General features: G+C 42.3%; 1 protein-coding gene across 2 annotated transcripts in view; it reads right to left on the bottom strand.

The window, feature by feature from the left end:
- TAF3 (TATA-box binding protein associated factor 3) overlaps positions 1-19829 on the bottom strand; it is a 398541-nt gene that overhangs the window by 127618 nt on the left and 251094 nt on the right. For both annotated transcript variants that reach the window (XM_053716436.1, XM_053716437.1), the window contains exon 3: positions 5895-7672. In XM_053716436.1, the coding sequence (XP_053572411.1) occupies positions 5895-7672 (1778 nt within the window). The remainder of the gene's footprint in view (positions 1-5894; positions 7673-19829) is intronic.

Genomic DNA, 19829 nt, shown 5'->3' with positions numbered 1-19829 from the left:
AAAGAGAGGTAGCCATAGCCTTTGACCTCTCCGCTTACCAGAGTAAACAACAAACAATGAAGATGTTTGACGGAAATCTTTAATTGCTTGTAAGTAGAACTTTAAAGCACGAACCACATCAAGATTGTGCAACAGACGTTCCTTCTTTGATGAAGGATTAGGACACAGTGAAGGAACAACAATTTCCTGATTGATATTCCTGTTAGAAACAACCTTAGGAAGAAACCCAGGTTTGGTACGCAAAACCACCTTATCTGCATGGAAAACAAGGTAAGGTGAGTCACACTGTAAAGCAGATAACTCAGAAACTCTTCGAGCCGAAGAGATAGCTACTAAAAACAAAACTTTCCAAGATAGAAGCTTAATATCTATGGAATGCATAGGTTCAAACGGAACCCCTTGAAGAACAGATTTAAATACAGGCTTGATCCTGACTAAGGCCTGACTAAACGCCTGAACGTCTGGTACATCTGCCAGACGTTTGTGTAAAAGAATAGACAAAGCAGATATCTGTCCTTTTAAGGAACTAGCCGATAATCCCTTCTTTAATCCTTCTTGGAGAAAAGACAATATTCTGGGAATCCTAATCTTACTCCATGAGTAACCCTTGGATTCACACTAAAAGATATTTGCGCCAAATCTTATGATATATTTTCATGGTGACAGGCTTTCTAGTTTGAATTAGGGTATCAATGACCGACTTGGAAAAACCACGCTTTGATAAAATCAGGTGTTCAATCTCCAAGCTGTCAGACGCAGAGAAATTAGATTTCGATGCTTGAATGGACCTTGGATTAGAAGGTCCTGCCTCATTGGCAGAGCCCACGTGGAACAGATGACATGTCCACTAGGTTTGCATACCAAGTCCTGCGTGGCCACGCAGGTGCTATCAGAATCACAGAAGCTCTCTCCTGCTTGATTCTGGCAACCAGACGTGGGAGGAGAGGAAACGGTGTTAATACATAGGCCAGATTGAAGGACCAGGGCACTGCTAGAGCATCTATCAGTACCGCCTGGGGATCCTGGGACCTGGACCCGTAACGAGGAAGTTTGGCGTTCTGACGGGACGCCATCAGATCCAATTCTGGTGTGCCCCATAGCGGAGTCAGCTGGGCAAATACCTCCAGATGGAGTTCCCACTCCCCCGGATGAAAAGTCTGATGACTTAGGAAATCCGCCTCCCAGTTCTCTACCCCTGGGATATGGATTGCTAAGGGATGGCAAGAGCGATCCTTCGCCCATCGGATTATTTTGGTTACCTCCATCATCGCTAGAGAACTCAGTGTTCCTCCTTGATGATTGATATAAGCTACAGTCGTGATGTTGTCCGACTGAAATCTGATGAATTTGGCCACAGCTAGCTGAGGCCACGCCTGAAGCGCATTGAATATTGCTCTCAGCTCTAGAATGTTTATCGGGAGGAGAGTTTCCTCCCGAGACCATAAGCCCTGTGCTTTCAGGGAGTTCCAGACTGCACCCCAGCCTAGCAGCCTGGCATCTGTCGTTACTATGAGCCACTCTGGCCTGCGGAAACACATTCCCTGAGACAGGTGGTCCTGAGACAACCACCAGAGAAGAGAATCTCTGGTCTCCTGGTCCAGATGCAGTTGAGGAGATAAATCTGCATAATCCCCATTCCACTGTTTGAGCATGCATAGTTGCAGTGGTCTGAGGTGTAGGCGGGAAAAAGGAACTATGTCCATTGCCGCTACCATGAGTCCGATTACCTCCATACACTGAGCCACTGATGGCCGAGGAATGGAATGAAGAGCTCGGCAAGTGGTTAAGAGTTTTGATTTTCTGACCTCCGTCAGAAATATTTTCATTTCTACCGAGTCTATCAGAGTCCCTAGGAAGGAAACTCTTGTGAGAGGGAAGAGAGAACTCTTTTCTATGTTCACTTTCCACCCGTGAGATCTCAGAAAAGCCAACACGATGTCCGTGTGAGACTTGGCTAGCTGGAAAGTCGAACGCCTGAATTAAGATGTCGTCTAGATAAGGCGCCACTGCTATGCCCCGCGGTCTTAGAACCGCCAAAAGGGACTCTAGCACCTTTGTGAAAATTCTGGGAGCCATGGCCAACCCGAAGGGAAGGGCCACAAACTGGTAATGCCTGTCCAGAAAGGCGAATCTGAGGAATTGATGATGATCTCTGTGAATAGGGATGTGTAGATACGCATCCTTTAAGTCCACGGTAGTCATATATTGACCCTCCTGGATCAACGGTAGAATAGTCTGAATAGTCTCCATTTTGAATGATGGTACTCTGAGGAATTTGTTTAGAATTTTGAGATCCAAGATTGGTCTTAAAGTTCCCTCTTTTATGGGAACCACAAACAGGTTTGAGTAAAACCCTAGCCCTTGTTCCGCTTTTGGAACTGGGTGGATCACTCCCATGGTATGTAGGTCTTCTACACAGCGTAAGAACGCCTCTCTCAATTGAGAAATGTGAAATCTCCCCCTTGGGGGCGAGTCTTTGAAGTCCAGAAGATATCCCTGGGACACAACTTCTAAAGCCCAGGAATTGTGAACATCTCTTGCCCAAGCCTGAGCGAAGAGAGAGAGTCTGCCCCTACTAGATCCGGTCCCGGATCGGGGGCTACCCCTTCATGCTGTCTTAGAGGCAGCTGCAGGCTTCTTGGCCTGTTTACCCTAGTTACAGGAACAATGCACGCAATAGGTTGGAGAAGAAAACCTTGATGAAAAAAAAAATTCTTCAGGAGACCCTCTAATTTTTTATCCATAGGATCTTTGAAAGCACAACTGTCTTCGATAGGTATAGTTGTACGCTTAGATTGAGTAGAAATAGCTCCTTCCACCTTAGGAACCGTCTGCCACGAGTCCCGCATGGTGTCAGATATGGGAAAAATTTTCTTAAAAACAGGAGGGGGAGCGAACGGAATACCTGGTCTATCCCACTCCTTAGTAACAATATTCACAATCCTCTTAGGGACTGGAAAAACAGTGTAAACAGGAACCTCTAAGTATTTGTCCATTTTACACAATTTCTCTGGAACCACTATAGGGTCACAATCATCTAGAGTCCCCAATACCTCCCTGAGCAATAAGCGGAGGTGTTCAAGCTTAAATTTAGAGGTTCGTCATATCAGAATCTGTCTGAGAGAGCATCTTTCCTGAATCAGAAATTTCTCCCTCAGATAAAAAATCCCTTACCCCTACTTCAGAACATTGTGAGGGTATATCGGATACGGCTACTAAAGCGTCAGACGGCTCAGCATTTGTTCTTAACCCAGAGCTGTCACGCTTTCCTTGTAAACCAGGCAGTTTAGATAAAACCTCTGTGAGGGTTGTATTCATAACTGTGGCCATGACTTGTAAAGTAAATGAATTTGACGCACTAGAGGTACTTGGCGTCACTTGTGCGGGCGTTACTGGTTGTGACACTTGGGGAGAGCTAGATGGCAAACCCTCATTTCCTTCTGTCTGAGAATCATCTATAGCTATATTTTTAAGTGCTAAAATATGCTCTTTATAATTTATAGACATATCAGTTACAGTGGGACACATTCTAAGAGGGGGTTCCACAATGGCTTCTAAACACATTGAACACAGATTTCCTTGATGTCAGACATGTTAAACAGGCTAGTAATAAAACAAGCAAGCTTGGAAAACACTTTAATCAAAGCAAATAATACTTAGAAAAAAACGGTACTGTGCCTTTAAGAGAAAAAAAGATGCACAAACTCTGCAAAACAGTGAAAAAATGCAGTAAACTTTATGAAATTTTTACAGTAGCATCATAAAGCTTTAGTAAGATTGCACAGCTAGACAAATAAACGATTAACCCCTTAATGTAAAAACCGGATTGACAAAACATCAAAAAACGGTAAAAACACGTTCAGCACCTTGCCACAGCTCTGCTGTGGCGCCTACCTGCCCTTTATGAAAGATTTGTGGGGGAAAAAACTTCTTTAAGCCCTCAAACACAGCAGGACCCTCTGGAGAAGCAGCTGGATGTCTCTGAGTAAAAGAAACAGCGCAACTGAGGCGCGAAAATATGCCCCACCCACCTCACTCGATGTTATGGGGCCTAAAAGAAACACAACAGAGTGTTTCCAAACTAGCCATGTGGGTTGATAAACCTTAAAAAAGCCACAATGACCCCTTAAACTCCCTCAAAAAACCTTATGTTTGTCAATAAATAAAAACGTTTTTTCCTAACAGTGTCACCAGTAACCAATGAGCCCTTTATGTAAGCTGGGATGCCTACTAAGTGTCTGAATACAGCTTACCCTTCCCTCATGGGGATATTGCCAGCCTTTTTCTAGAATTATTACAGTCTGTCTAGAAAAAAATAGACTTACCAAACCTCAATGCAGCATAGCATGCAAACTGTTCCCGCAACTGAAGTTTTCCTGTACTCTTCAGCCCTTGTGAGAACAGCAGTGGATCTTAGTTACAAAGTGCTAAGATCATCATCCTCTTTGCAGAAATCTTCATCCCTTTTCTGCCAGAGAGTAAATAGTACACACCGGTACCATTTAAAATAACAAACTTTTGCTTGAGAAAATAAAAACTAACAAACATTTTTTGTCACCACACTCACTTTACCCTTCCTAGCAGATAAGCAGGCAAAGAGAATAACTGGGGGGTGGAGCTAAGGGAGGAGCTATATAGACAGCTCTGCTGTGGGTGCTCTCTTTGCCACTTCCTGTTAGGAAGGAGAATATCCCACAAGTATGGATGAATCCGTGGACTCGATACATCTAACAAGAGAAAAACAATGCGGTTCTGGAGCAAAGAAAGGACGTCACTGTCCTGCAAGCCTGATATAGCCAATGAGCCTCACAGTTAAACCGGAACCTTCTCCGGATGCCAGGCTATGTGAAACTGCGCAGTGAAAGTACAAAGCGCGCAAAATACTGGCCCCGCCCTTTGTGGGCGTTAACTACACAGTCCGACCGGCATAAAAAAATAACGATAGTTGCAAAGCAAACTATTTTTCAGCTTTCTCCCTGCCCCAGTGCCTGTACATTGCACTGTCATAAGAGCACCCTCCATACCTAGAGAGCCAGAAGTCCCAAGTCAAAGGCTCCATTTGCCTTATACAAAATAAAGTTAAATTTGAAGTGGCCACTTTCCTCTGAGTCTTTTAGTAGTCCCCAGAATAAAAAGTCTGCACTTACCTTAATGCTGTCCGACAGCAGGACAGTCCAACAGGTTTAAACGGTCCTCTCCCTCCTATAGCCCTGTGGAAAATGATAAGGCCTGAGTTAGAGTTTGCTTAGGCCATCATGATAAGGGCAGCAGAAAAATATGGGAGAAGCAGTGAGAATTATGTCCCACCAGTTCCCATTGCTCTAAAGCCACCAAAAGCTCTACTGAAGAGACTGATATGGACTATGGCTACACCCTAGAACAAAGCAGCACACACTGGCACTACTTTAAAATAATAAACTCTTGATTGAAGAATCTAATCTAACACCTCACTTTACCTCTTCCTATCAATAACGTAGGCAAAGAGAATGACTGGAGTGGCAGGAAAGGGAGGAGCTATATAACAGCTCTGCTGTGGTGCTCTTTGCCTCCTCCTGCTGACCAGGAGGCGTAATCCCACAAGGATGAAATCCGTGGACTCATCGTGTCTTTAAAAAGAAATAAATTAAATCAATCTTTCCAAAATGTATCAATTTTTTGTCCTTTAAAAAACATGCTCCTCGACTAATAAAACCTTTTCACCGGGCTTGAGAACATTATTAATGAGTACAAAACTGATTATACTGCAATTGTTTCATTTGAAATACATTTTATGTAACTTTTTTCCAGGAAATGCTATTTTCAGCACTACTTTTAGCATAACTTAAATGCTGATATTTGATTTGCATGAAAGACATTTGAGTGCAATGATTCTTTACTATATTTAGATGTCTTACTTTTTCATGTTTGTGTTTGTCCTTTTCTTTATCTTTCTTTTCCTTCTCCTTTTTCTCCTTTTCTTTCTCTTTGCCTTTTTCTTTGTCTTTCTTTTTCTTCTTTTCTTTTTTGTCTTTCTTCTTCTCCTTCCCCTTCTCCTTTTCGTCAAATAGTTTCTCTGGGAGCAGTGGAGACATGGCTGGAAACAAAGTAACCGGTATCCGGGCTGAATTGGGGGTGCTTATCATGGGTAACGATATCTCCTTAGAGGATAATACAATTGGAGTAGATGGTGTTTTCAACTTATCTTCCTTATTTTTGTCTTTTCCTTTCTCTTTTTTCTTTCCCTTTTCTTTATCCTTCTTTTTATCTTTGTGTTTTTCTTTGTTCTTACCACTGTTTTCTTTTTGCTTTGACTTCATGTCAAGGTCATTTAAATCTTTAATTTTAAACCGCTGTGCCTCTGCATCTTCATCCTTGGCTGCGTCCTTCCACATAAGTTTAGTTTCTTTGTTAACATCTTTTTCCTTATCTTTCTCTTTGTTTTTCTCCTTGTTTTTTTCTTTACTCTTTTCTTTTTCTTTATCCTTATCCTTTTGTTTTTCCTTATCTTTTTTCTTCATCTTAGCCTTTAACTCTTTCTTTGTCTTCTTTTTTATTTCTACAGGAGAAGCTAGTTTTGACTTTTCCTCAAAGGTCTTAAAGAGTGGCTCTGGAGTTGGAGGAGAAGCTGAAGGAGAAGAGAAGCATGGAGCATTGGAAGGCACAGTTGGTGGTGTTTCCTGGTTCACTTTCCGAATTACTTCATTGATGGAATCATCCATTGTCCATGAAATATCTGAGCTAGAAGTGCCACCTGAAGGAGGTAATGGTGGATTTCCAACCTTTCCGAGACTACTGCTAGAAGAAGAAACCTTAGGAGTTTGTGGTTCTGAAATAGTGAGTCGTTTAGAGCTATTAAGAACTTCCCCTTCTGATTCTGTACCAGAAGAAAACTCAAACGGATCAGGTTCTTGTTCAGCACAAGCACGTGCAATAACAGCATCAATTGAATCCTCAATTGTATTTTCAGCTACTGGTGGTTTCTTGGAATTTTCAACATTTAATTTCTCAGAATCAGACATTGCTTGAGTTTGTTTTACCTGGATATTCTCTTTTCCCACCTTTTCACTTAATGTAGCAAGTGGTGTCCGACTTGGCGTTTCAGCTTTTACAACAAGCTGTGAAGTAGCTGTACCAACTTTAGGACTCTTGGGGCTTCTTGGACTTTTGGCACGTCCAGGGGATTTCTTCTCCTTTGGACCAGTTTTAGGTGACCTTATGGGGCTGCCTAGAACAGGAGTCAATGGGGTGGATTTGGGAGATTTAGTTTTTTGTGCAGGTGAAGAACCTTTTGCTTTTGTTTTTGGTGTTAAAGATTTTGTTTCCACAGATTTAGAAGGGGAAGCTATAGATTTTGAAACCGACATTGCAGGCTGTTCTGAATAAACAGCCAAATCTGGATTGTCCTGTACATGAAAAGGGGAAAGAATAGGGGGGACTTTCTGAGAGTTTATTGAACTAAGTGGCTCTCGGGGCTCCAAAGTTCCATCTAAAATATCCCCTTTAGTACTCCCTAATCTAGGTCGCTTAGCAAAAGGCATTTCTATAGTTTCTGGACTATCCAAAGGTCTTTTACTAAAGCAGTTCTCATCATTTATGGTTTCATCTTCTTCCATTTCCCCTTCTTCCTCAAGGGGAACTTGCATGGCTTCCGCTGAAGTTCCTCCATCTGTAGGCACCTGTTCCTCTTCTTCCTCTGCAATAAAAAAAAAACCAAAAAAACAACAATTAAGAACTAATGCAATTGAAACCCAATGGCCACAAAGAAACACGCAAAATAAATTCTACCATATAACTAAAAATAAAAAAAAGGTAATTGGTCCATTTAAAAAAAAAAAAAATTTTTTAAAAATAAGTGGCTAATCTATCATGAAAATATATGACCCCATAGGAAGAATGGGAATTCAGCGCTTGTAATAAAATGTGTGAATGCAGTAAATGCTAAAAAATAAAATACACGCCACACCACATTTATAAATATATAAGGCTAAATTCACCACAATATCAACGTTGTGATGGTTTTACTCATATTTTCATTTAATTGGTTTATTTTTCTAACAAAAACAGAATTTATGCTTACCTGATAAATTTCTCTCTCTTACGGTGTATCCAGTCCACGGATTCATCCTTACTTGTGGGATATTCTCAATCCCTACAGGAAGTGGCAAAGAGAGCACACAGCAGAGCTGTCCATATAGCTCCCCTCAGGCTCCGCCCCCCCCAGTCATTCGACCGACGGTTAGGAGAAAAAGGAGAACCATAGTGTGCAGTGGTGACTGTAGTTTTACAAAAAATAAATTTGAACCTGACTTAATTGCCAGGGCGGGCCATGGACTGGATACACCGTAAGAGAAAGAAATTTATCAGGTAAGCATAAATTCTGTTTTCTCTTACATTGGTGTATCCAGTCCACGGATTCATCCTTACTTGTGGGAACCAATACCAAAGCTTTAGCACACGGATGAAGGGAGGGAACAAGTCAGGTAACCTAAATGGAAGGCACCATAACTTGCAAAACCTTTCTCCCAAAAAAATAGCCTCCAAAGAAGCAAAAGTATCGAATTTGTAAAATTTGGCAAAAGTATGCAGTGAAGACCAAGTCGCTGCTTTACAAATCTGTTCAACAGAAGCCTCATTCTTGAAAGCCCATGTGGAAGCCACAGCTCTGGTGGAAAGAGCTGTAATTCGTTCAGGAGGCTGCTGTCCAGCAGTCTCATAAGTCAATCTGATAATGCTTTTCAGCCAAAAGGAAAGAGGAAGCCTTTTGACCTCTCCTCTTACCAGAATAGACAACAAACAAGGATGACGTGTGTCTGAAATCTTAAGTTGCTTTTAAATAGAATTTTAAAGCACGAACCACATCAAGATTGTGTAACAGCCGTTCCATCTTAGAAACTGAAATAGGACACAGAGAAGGAACAATGATTTCCTGGTTAATATTCTTATTAGAAACCACTTTCGGAAGGAAACCAGGTTTTGTACAAAAACAAAAACAAAACTTTTCAAGATAATCACTTAATATCTATGGAATGTAAAGGTTCAAACGGAACCCCTTGAAGGACAGAAAAAACTAAATTTAGACTCCATGGAGGAGCCACAGGTTTATAGACAGGCTTGATTCTGACTAAAGCCTATGCATACGCTTGAACGTCTGGTACTTCCGCCAGACGCCTGTGAACAGAATAGACAGAGCAGATATCTGTCCCTTTAAAGAACTAGCTGACAATCCTTTCTCCAATCCTTCTTGGAGAAATGACAAAATCCTAGGAATCCTAATCTTACTCCACGAGTAACCCTTGGATTCACACCAACAAAGATATTTCCGCCATATCTTATGGTAAATGTTCCTGATCCAGAGAACCCACGCTCAGATAGAATTAAGCGTTCAATCTCCAAGCAGTCAGTTGCAGAGAACTAGATTTGGATGCTTGAATGGACCTTGAATTAGAAGATCCTGCCTCGATGGCAGTGTCCATGGTGTAACAGATGACATGTCCACTAGGTCTGCATACCAAGTCCTGCGTGGCCACGCAAGATCTATCAAAATTACCGAAGCCTTCTCCTGTTTGATTCTGGCTACCAGACGAGGGAGAAGGGGAAACGGTGGAAAAACATAAGCCAGATTGAAGGACCAAGGTGCTACTAGAACATCTATCAATGCCGCCTTGGGGTCCCTGGACCTGGATCCGTAAAGAGAAAGTTTGGAGTTCTGACGGGACGCCATTAGATCCAACTCTGGAATACCCCATAGCTGGGTAAGCTGAGCAAAAACCTCCGGAAGGAGTTCCCACTCCCCCGGGTGAAAAGTCTGACGACTCAGAAAATCCGCCTCCCAGTTGTCTATTCCTGGGATGTGAATTGCAGATAGATGGCAGGAGTGATCCTCCTCCCATTTGATGATCTTGGATACTTCCTTCATCGCTAGGGAACTCTTTGTTCCTCCCTGATGATTGATGTAAACTACAGTCGTGATGTTGTCCGACTGAAACCTGATGAACCTGGCCTCCGCTAGTTGAGGCCATGCCTGGAGCGTGTTGAATATCGCTCTCAGTTCCAAAATTTTTATTGTGAGAAGAGACTCTTCCCGAGACAATAGGCCCTGAGCTTTCAGGGAGTCCCAGACCGCACCCCAGCCTAATAGACTGGAATCGGTCGTGACAATGATCCACTCTGGTCTGCGGAAGCACATTCCCTGAGACAGGTGATCCTGAGACAACCACCAGAGAAGATAATCTCTGGTTTTCTCATCCATTTGTATTTGAGGAGACAAATCTGCATAATCCCCATTCCACAGTTTGAGCATGCACATCTGCAGTGGTCTGAGATGAATTCTGGCAAAGGGAACAACGTTCATTGCCGCAACCATTAACCCGATTACCTCCATGCACTGAGCCACAGAAGGTCGAGGAACAGAATGAGGAACTCGGAAAGTAGTTAAAAGTTTTAATTTCCAGACCTCCGTCAGAAATATTTTCATTTCTACCGAGTCTATTAGCGTTCCCAGGAAGGGAACCCTTGTGAGCGGGGACAGAGAACTTTTTTCGATGTTCACCTTCCACCCGTGAGACCTTAGAAAGGCCAGAACTATTTCTGTATGAGCCTTGGCTCTTTGAAAAGACGACGCCTGAATTAATATGTCGTCCAGATAAGGTGCTACTGCAATGCACCGCGGTCTTAGTACCGCTAGAATGGACCCTAGCACCTTTGTGAAAATTCTTGTCCAGAAAGGCGAACCTTAGGAACTGATGGTGATCTTTGTGGATAGGAATATGTAGGTACGCATCCTTTAAATCCATGGTAGTCATATATTGATCTTCCTGGATCAATGGTAAGATTGTCCGAATGGTTTCCATTTTGAATGATGGAACTCTAAGGAATTTGTTTAGGATTTTTAAATCCAGGATTGGCCTGAAAGTTCCTTCCTTTTTGGGAACTACAAACAGGTTTAAGTAAAAACCCAGTCCTTGCTCTGCAGTAGGAACTGGGTGTATCACTCCCATCTTTAGAAGATCTTCTACACAGCGTAAGAACGCCTGTTTCTTTGTCTGGTCTGAAGACAAACGAGAAATGTGGAACCTTCCCCTTTGGAAAGAGTCTTTGAATTCTAGAAGATACCCTTGAGCAACAATTTCTAATGCCCAGGGATCTGGAACATCTCTTGCTCAAGCGTGAGCAAGAGAGAAAGTCTGCCCCCTACTAGATCCGGTCCCGGAGCGGGGGCTACCCTTTCATGCTGTCTTGGTAGCAGCAGCAGGCTTCTTGGCCTGTTTACCCTTGTTCCAGCCCTGCAAAGGCTTTCATGTTGCTTTGGGCTGGGAAACGTTACCCTCTTGCTTTGCGATTGCAGAGGTTGAAGCCGGTCCGCTCCTGAAGTTGCGAAAGGAGCGCAATCAGCCTTGTTTTAAGACTTAAAAGGTCTATCTTGTGGAAGGGCATGGCCCTTTCCTCCAGTGATATCTGAAATAATTTCCTTCAACTCTGGCCCGAATAGGGTCTTCCCCTTGAAAGGAATATTAAGTAATTTTGTTTTGGACGACACGTCAGCCGACCATGATTTGAGCCAGAACGCTCTTCGCGCCACAATGGCAAAACCAGAATTTTTCGCCGCTAATTTAGTTAATTGTAAAGCGGCATCTGTAATGAAAGAATTAACCAGCTTTAGAGCATGAATTCTATCCATGACTTCGTCATATGAAGTCTCCCTCTGGAGCGACTCCTCCAGCGCCTCAACCAAAAAGCCGCTGCAGTAGTTACAGGAATAATGCAGGCAATTGGTTGAAGAAGGATACCCTGTTGAACAAATATTTTCTTTAGTAACCCTTCTAATTTGTTATCCATAGGATCTTTGAAAACACAACTGTCTTCTATTCGTATAGTTGTGCGCTTAGCTAGTGTTGAAACTGCTCCCTCTACCTTAGGGACCGCCTGCCACGCGTCCCGCCTGGGGTCAGTTATGGGGAACATTTTCTTAAAGATAGGGGGGTGGAACAAAAGGTACGCAAGGTCTCTCCCACTCCCTAGTCACAATATCCGCCGCCCTCTTAGGGATCGGAAACGCATCAGTGTATACAGGGACTTCTAAAAACTTGTCCATTTTACACAATATTTCTGGGACCACCATAGGGTCACAATCATCCAGCGTAGCTAAAACCTCCTTAAGCAGTACGCGGAGGTGTTCCAGCTTAAATTTAAACGCTAAGAAATCAGATTCTGCCCGCTGAGAAATTTTACCTGCGTCACAAATTTCTCCCTCAGACAGTACATCCCTCACCGCCACGTCAGAGGGTTGTGAGGGTACAACAGATAAATTATCCAAAACTTCTGATTGCTCATCCTCTGTTCTTAAAACTGAGCTATCACGCTTTTTAGGAAAAACAGGCAGTTTGGAAAGAAATGCTGCAAGGGAATTATCCATGACTGCTGCTAATTGTTGCAATGTAATAGGGGCCAATGCGCTAGAGGTACTAGGCATCGCTTGCGCGGGCGTAACTGGTGTCGACACATGGGGAGAGGAAGGAGGGCTATCCTCATTACCTTCCGTTAAAGAATCATCTTGGGCACATTTTTAAGTGTCACTGCATGGTCTTAAAAAATGTTTGGATATGTTAGCACACCTTAAACACAAATGTAAAGGGGGGACCGCCATGGCTTTTAAACACATAGAACAAGGTCTATCTGTAGGCTCAGACATGTTAAACAGACTTAGACAGCACTCAAATACAGTAAAATACAATTTTTGAAAAAACAGTACTGTGCCTTTAAATAATAAAAAGCGCATACTTTTTTACTAAACCTCCAAAAATCATCCAATCTTTATGAAATTTTCACCATATGATCCTAATGCTTTGAAATGATTGCACAGTAAATTTCAAGTCAATTAACCCCCTACTGCCCAAACCGGAGCAAATTAACCATGCCACAGCTTTACTGTGGTCCTACCTTCCTTGGGGATTAGTTTTGATCGAAAATAAGCCTCTCTGAAGTCCTCAAGTAATCTTTGGACCCTTCACATGTATCTGCATGAAGCGGTTTGTAAAATCAACTGCGCAACTGAGGCGCGAAATTCAGGCCCCCTCCATCTTCCCTCAGGAGTTTGTGGGGCCTTCCCAAGCCAAAATAGGTGTCTAAATATATGCCATGCGGAATAAAACCCCAAAAAGTGTTTTAAATGCAATATAAAACTTGTATAATGTCAGATTATCTTAAAAAATAATCGATTGCCCCTTAACAGTGTCCACCAGTGTAAGGAGCCCTTTCAATAAGCCTTCCTTCTATACTAAGTCTCAGAATATGGCTTACCTTTCCCACATGGGGAATTCTTGTCAGTCTTCTAGCATTACTATGTCTTGACTAGAAAAAAATGACTGAAACATACCTTAAAGCAGTTAAGCCTGCAAACTGTTCCCTCCAACTGAAGTTTTCCTGTACTCAACAGTCCTGCGTAGGAACAGCAATGGATTTTAGTTACAAGGTGCTAAAATCATTTTCCTCTCAGCAGAAATCTTCATCATTTTCTGCCTCAGAGTAAATAGTACAAACCGACACTATTTTAAAATAACAAACTTTTGATTAAAGAAATAAAAAAACTACAAACTAACACCACATTCCCTTTACACTCCCGTGGAGATGCTACTTGTTAGAGCGGCAAAGAGAATGACTGGGGGGGCGGAGCCTGAGGGGAGCTATATGGACAGCTCTGCTGTGTGCTCTCTTTGCCACTTCCTGTAGGGAATGAGAATATTCCACAAGTAAGGATGAATCCGTGGACTGGATACACCAATGTAAGAGAAATGCCAGTTTAAATGTTTCCGCAGTACAAATTTTACAAACAATCCGGACTATCACTGACGTGCAAGACTTCAAGTTTGACAAACTCATGTTCACTTTCACTACTGATCACTGAATTGAAAAGGATGCTTAGGCTTTTATTTTTTATTCTTTTTTACCACAATGTATGCTGCAAAACTGTTTAACCTATGCTGAGGTTCTGAGCCTAAGAATAGTCTGCACTAAAATTTACCTTTAAACATTTTTGTTAAACCATGAAATCCTACTTTAATACATATGATCCCAATGAGACTACTTGCTCAGTTTTTTAAATTAAAACACAAAAAAATCTCAATGGTGTGCAATGCAGAGCTCGACAAACCCAGGATCCAGGGAACCACTATAATATATAATATCTCTCAATAAAATTTGTTGCCCAGGAAAACATAATTTATGCTTACCTGATAAATTTATTTCTCTTGTAGTGTATCCAGTCCACGGATCATCCATTACTTGTGGGATATTCTCCTTCCCAACAGGAAGTTGCAAGAGGATCACCCACAGCAGAGCTGCTATATAGCTCCTCCCCTCACTGCCATATCCAGTCATTCGACCGAAACAAGCCGAGAAAGGAGAAACCATAGGGTGCAGTGGTGACTGTAGTTTAATTAAAATTTATAAGAAGGGGGGTGGAGGAGAGCGCCAGCTCAGGCTGAGGAAGGGGACTGTTAAATATACAATAAATACAATAGATATGTAGAAGTACTAAAAACCTAGAATTTTAATCCACAATATGTTAAAATATAAATGCTGTCCTCACAAAACAATAAATAAAAAACTATTCATGGATCCACTCCAAGTGGTAGCTTACACTGCCTGGATACCACTCCAAGTGGTAGCTTACACTGCCTGAAATGTTTACAAGTATACTAATGTAGATAGTTTTTGTTTTTTATCTTTATATCTTTATATTGTGAATTTAACACCGTATTTAGTGCAATAATAATTAGGGAATCATGGAACCGGAAGCGCTAGAAGTAGCGATACCGGAAGTCAAAGAGGTAAACATAAGCACCTAGTAAATACCCCTTATTGAAAGCTCCGAAACCGGAAGTAGAAAAAGCGAAACCGGAAGCTGAAATAGCGAAACCGGAAATGCAATAAAGTAAACAAAGGTAGCGAATTATCTGTAGACAAATAAGAATAGGATTCACATAGTTATGATTGCCTCATCAGCAACATAGAAGTAAGGAATTCAACTGACAACAGTAACAAAAAAAGAAAAAAAGAGACTAAAATCGGAAGTGAACAAATGAAACATAACAGGAAGCATATAAATTAGAAAGTTCATTAACAAATTACAGTATTGAAAAGAAGGTCTTATCAAAAGTCTCAGGGAATACAGATAGAATATTTTGATAGATGTGAGTTACAAATTTTTTGATGACACATGGTCAGTGAAACTTTTGCCCATACCCATAATACATTTCAACAGGAAAGGGGGCGTGGCCTACACGTTTTTGGCGCCCAAACATCAACCACATTTATTATAAATTCTATGTAACACCAGTCTTGATAACACCAGTCTTGATAAAGGCCAGGAGTAGAAGGCCGAAACGCGTCGACTGATTTGAGTAAGCTAAATACTGATATATGCGCTTTAAAATTTGTATATGTTATAGTATTGTTTGTTCTTTTTTTCAGGTTTTTTATCGTATAATATTTTGTGTATTTTTTACAATCAACCACTTTTGTATCACTTCTTGGATTGATAGACACTCCACAATCAAATATGTTTTCTAAAGGTTTTTGAGTTTTTAAAGTTTTAAGTTTTTGGAACAGTTCACCATTTTTGGAATTTTATTGGAATTTTTGTATCACCACATACCTTTTTTGTCACCTTCACTATTTTTAGGACACAGGATAGGACACTGTTTTTCCATTATTATTTTGGATTATCTCAACTTTTTTCAACATTTTTTCACTATTTGGATATACAAGAACTAATAGTACTATTAGGAACACTCACTGTGTAACACCAGGAACACTCACTGTGCACTTTGAGCTTACTACCACCTAATCATCGCATAGGGGCGGCACTGCAGGCCACTCTTGTACCACTCATCCTTTGTTTTTATGTGTTTTTATTGTATTTTTAATATTGTAACATGGATCCATGAATAGTTTTTTATTTATTGTTTTGTGAGGACAGCATTTATATTTTAACATATTGTGGATTAAAATTCTAGGTTTTTAGTACTTCTACATATCTATTGTATCTATTGTATATTTAACAGTCCCCTTCCTCAGCCTGAGCTGGCGCTCTCCTCCACCCCCCTTCTTATGTATCTTGTTTGCTGGGTCCACTAGGGTACCCGCTGAGGAGAGCTAGAGGATCATCCCCTGTCCCCTTCCCTCCCTGTTTTTTGCGCAGGTTATACACCTTTTCTAATTTAATTAAAATTTAGACCTGCCTGAAAAGGACAGGGCGGGCCGTGGACTGGATACACTACAAGAGAAATAAATTTATCAGGTAAGCATAAATTATGTTTTCTCTTGTTAAGTGTATCCAGTCCACGGATCATCCATTACTTGTGGGATACCAATACCAAAGCTAAAGTACACGGATGATGGGAGGGACAAGGCAGGAACTTAAACGGAAGGAACCACTGCCTGTAGAACCTTTCTCCCAAAAACAGCCTCAGAAGAAGCAAAAGTATCAAATTTGGAAAATTTGGAAAAAGTATGAAGGGAAGACCAAGTTGCAGCCTTGCAAATCTGTTCAACAGAGGACTAATTTTTAAAGGCCCAGGTGGAAGCCACAGCTCTAGTAGAATGAGCTGTAATCCTTTCAGGAGGCTGCTGTCCAGCAGTCTCATAGGCTAAACGGATTATACTCCGAAGCCAAAAAGAAAGAGGTTGCCGAGGCCTTCTGACCTCTCCTCTGTCCAGAGTAAACAACAAACAGGTTAGATGTTTGGCGAAAATCTTTAGTAGCCTGTAAGTAAAACTTCAAGGCACGGACTACGTCTAGATTATGCAAAAGACGTTCCTTCTTGAAGAAGGATTAGGACATAAGGATGGAACAACAATCTCTTGATTGATATTCTTGTTAGAACCCACCTTAGGTAAAAACCCAGGTTTTGTACGCAGAACAACTTTATCTGAATGAAAGATCAGATAAGGAGAATCACAATGTAAGGCAGATAACTCTGAGCCGAGGAAATAGCCATCAGAAAAAGAACTTTCCATGAAAGAAGTTTGATATCAATAGAATGAAGGGGTTCAAACGGAACCCCTTGAAGAACTTTAAGAACCAAGTTTAAGCTCCATGGAGGAGCAACAGGTTTAAACACAGGCTTAATTCTAACTAAAGCCTGACAAAATGCCTGAACGTCTGGAACTTCTGCCCGACGCTTGTGTAAAAGAATAGACAGAGCAGAAATCTGTCCCTTTAAAGAACTAGCAGATAATCCTTTGTCCAAACCCTCTTGGAGGAAGGACAATATCCAAGGAATCCTAACCCTACTCCATGAGTAATTCTTGGATTCACACCAATGAAGATATTTACGCCATATCTTGTGGTAAATTTTCCTGGTGACAGGCTTTCGTGCCTGTATTAAGGTATCAATTACTGACTCGGAGAAGCCACGCTTTGATAGGATCAAGCGTTCAATCTCCATGCAGTCAGTCTCAGAGAAAGTAGATTCGGATGATTGAAAGGACCTTGTATTAGAAGGTCTTGTCTCAGAGGCAGAGTCCATGGTGGAAAGGATGACATGTCCACTAGGTCTGCATACCAGGTCCTGCGTGGCCACGCAGGCGCTATCAATATCACTGATGCTCTTTCCTGTTTGATTTTGGCAATCAGACGAGGGAGCAGAGCAAACGGTGGAAACACATAAGCCAGGTTGAAGAACCAAGGCGCTGCTAGAGCATCTATCAGTGCCGCTTCTGGGTCCCTGGACCTGGATCCGTAACCAGGAAGCTTGGCGTTCTGGCGAGACGCCATGAGATCCAATTCTGGTTTGCCCCAACGGAGAACCAATTGAGCAAACACCTCCGGATGGAGTTCCCATTCCCCCGGATGAAAAGTCTGAAGACTTAGAAAATCCGCCTCCCAGTTCTCTACACCAGGGATATGGATCGCTGACAGGTGGCAAGAGTGAGTCTCTGCCCAGCGAATTATCTTGGAGACTTCTGACATCGCTAGGGAACTCCTGGTTCCCCCTTGATGGTTGATGTAAGCCACAGTCGTGATGTTGTCCGACTGAAATCTGATGAACCTCAGTGTTGCTAGCTGAGGCCAAGCCAGAAGAGCATTGAATATTGCTCTTAACTCCAGAATATTTATTGGGAGGAGTTTCTACTCCTGAGTCCATGAACCCTGAGCCTTCAGGGACTTCGAGACTGCACCCTAACCTAGAAGGCTGGCATCTGTTGTTACAATTGTCCAATCTGGTCTGCGAAAGGTCATACCCTTGGACAGATGGGCCCAAGATAACCACCAGAGAAGAGAATCTCTGGTTTCCTGATCCAGATTTAGTAGAGGGGACAAATCTGTGTAATCCCCATTCCACTGACTGAGCATGCATAATTGCAGCGGTCTGAGATGCAGGCGCGCAAATGGCACTATGTCCATCGCCGCTACCATTAAGCCGATTACTTCCATGCACTGAGCCACCGTGGGGCGCGGAATGGAGTGAAGAACACGGCAAGCATTTAGAAGTTTTGATAACCTGGACTCCGTCAGGTAAATTTTCATTTCTACAGAATCTATTAGAGTCCCTAGGAAGGAAACCCTCGTGAGAGGAGATAGTGAACTCTTTTCTTCGTTCACTTTCCACCCATGCGACCTCAGGAATGCCAGAACTATCTCTGTATGAGATTTGGCAATTTGAAAGCTTGACGCCTGTATCAGGATATCGTCCAGGTAAGGAGCCACCGCTATGCCTCGCGGTCTTAGGACCGCCAGAAGTGAGCCCAGAACCTTTGTAAAAATTATTGGGGCTGTAGCCAACCCGAATGGAAGAGCTACAAATTGGTAATGCCTGTCTAGAAAGGCAAACCTCAGGAACTGATGATGATTCTTGTGAATCGGAATGTGAAGGTAGGCATCCTTTAAGTCCACTGTGGTCATGTACTGACCCTCTTGGATCATGGGTAAAATGTTTTTTTTTGTTTAAGATCTTTAAATCCAAAATTGGTCTGAAGGTTCCCTCTTTTTTGGGAACCACAAACAGATTTGAATAAAACCCCTGTCCTTGTTCCGTCCGCGGAACTGGATGGATCACTCCCATTGCAAGGAGATCTTGTACGCAGCTTAGGAATGCCTCTTTCTTTATCTGGTTTGCAGATAATCTTGAAAGGTGAAATCTCCCTTGTGGAGGAGAAGCCTTGAAGTCCAGAAGATATCCCTGAGATATGATCTCCAACGCCCAGGGATCCTGAACATCTCTTGCCCACACCTGGGCGAAGAGAGAGAGTCTGCCCCCTACTAGATCCGTTGTCGGATAGGGGGCCGCTCCGTCATGCTGTCTTAGAGGCAGCAGCTGGCTTTCTGGCCTGCTTGCCCTTGTTACAGGACTGGTTAGGTTTCCAGGCCTGCTTGGATTGAGCAAAAGGTCCCTCTTGTTTTGAAGCAGAGGAAGTTGATGCTGCACCTGCCTTGAAATTTCGAAAGGCACGAAAATTAGACTGTTTGGCCTTTGATTTGGCCCTGTCCTGAGGAAGGGTATAACCCTTACCTCCAGTAATGTCAGCAATAATTTCTTTCAAACCAGGCCCAAATAAGGTCTGCCCCTTGAAAGGAATGTTGAGTAATTTAGACTTTGAAGTCACATCAGCTGACCAGGATTTGAGCCATAGCGCCCTACGTGCCTGGATGGCGAATCCGGAATTTTTAGCCGTTAGTTTAGTCAAATGAACAATGGCATCAGAAACAAATGAGTTAGCTAGCTTAAGAGTTCTAAGCTTGTCAACAATTTCAGTCAATGGAGCTGTATGGATGGCCTCTTCCAGGGCCTCAAACCAGAATGCCGCCGCCGCAGCAGTGACAGGCGCAATGCATGCAAGGGGCTGTAAAA

The sequence above is a fragment of the Bombina bombina genome, chromosome 6, assembly GCF_027579735.1.
Source record: "Bombina bombina isolate aBomBom1 chromosome 6, aBomBom1.pri, whole genome shotgun sequence".
NCBI lineage: Eukaryota > Metazoa > Chordata > Amphibia > Anura > Bombinatoridae > Bombina > Bombina bombina.
Note: the sequence above shows the minus strand (reverse complement) of the source record. Positions and strands in the feature narration are given on the sequence as shown.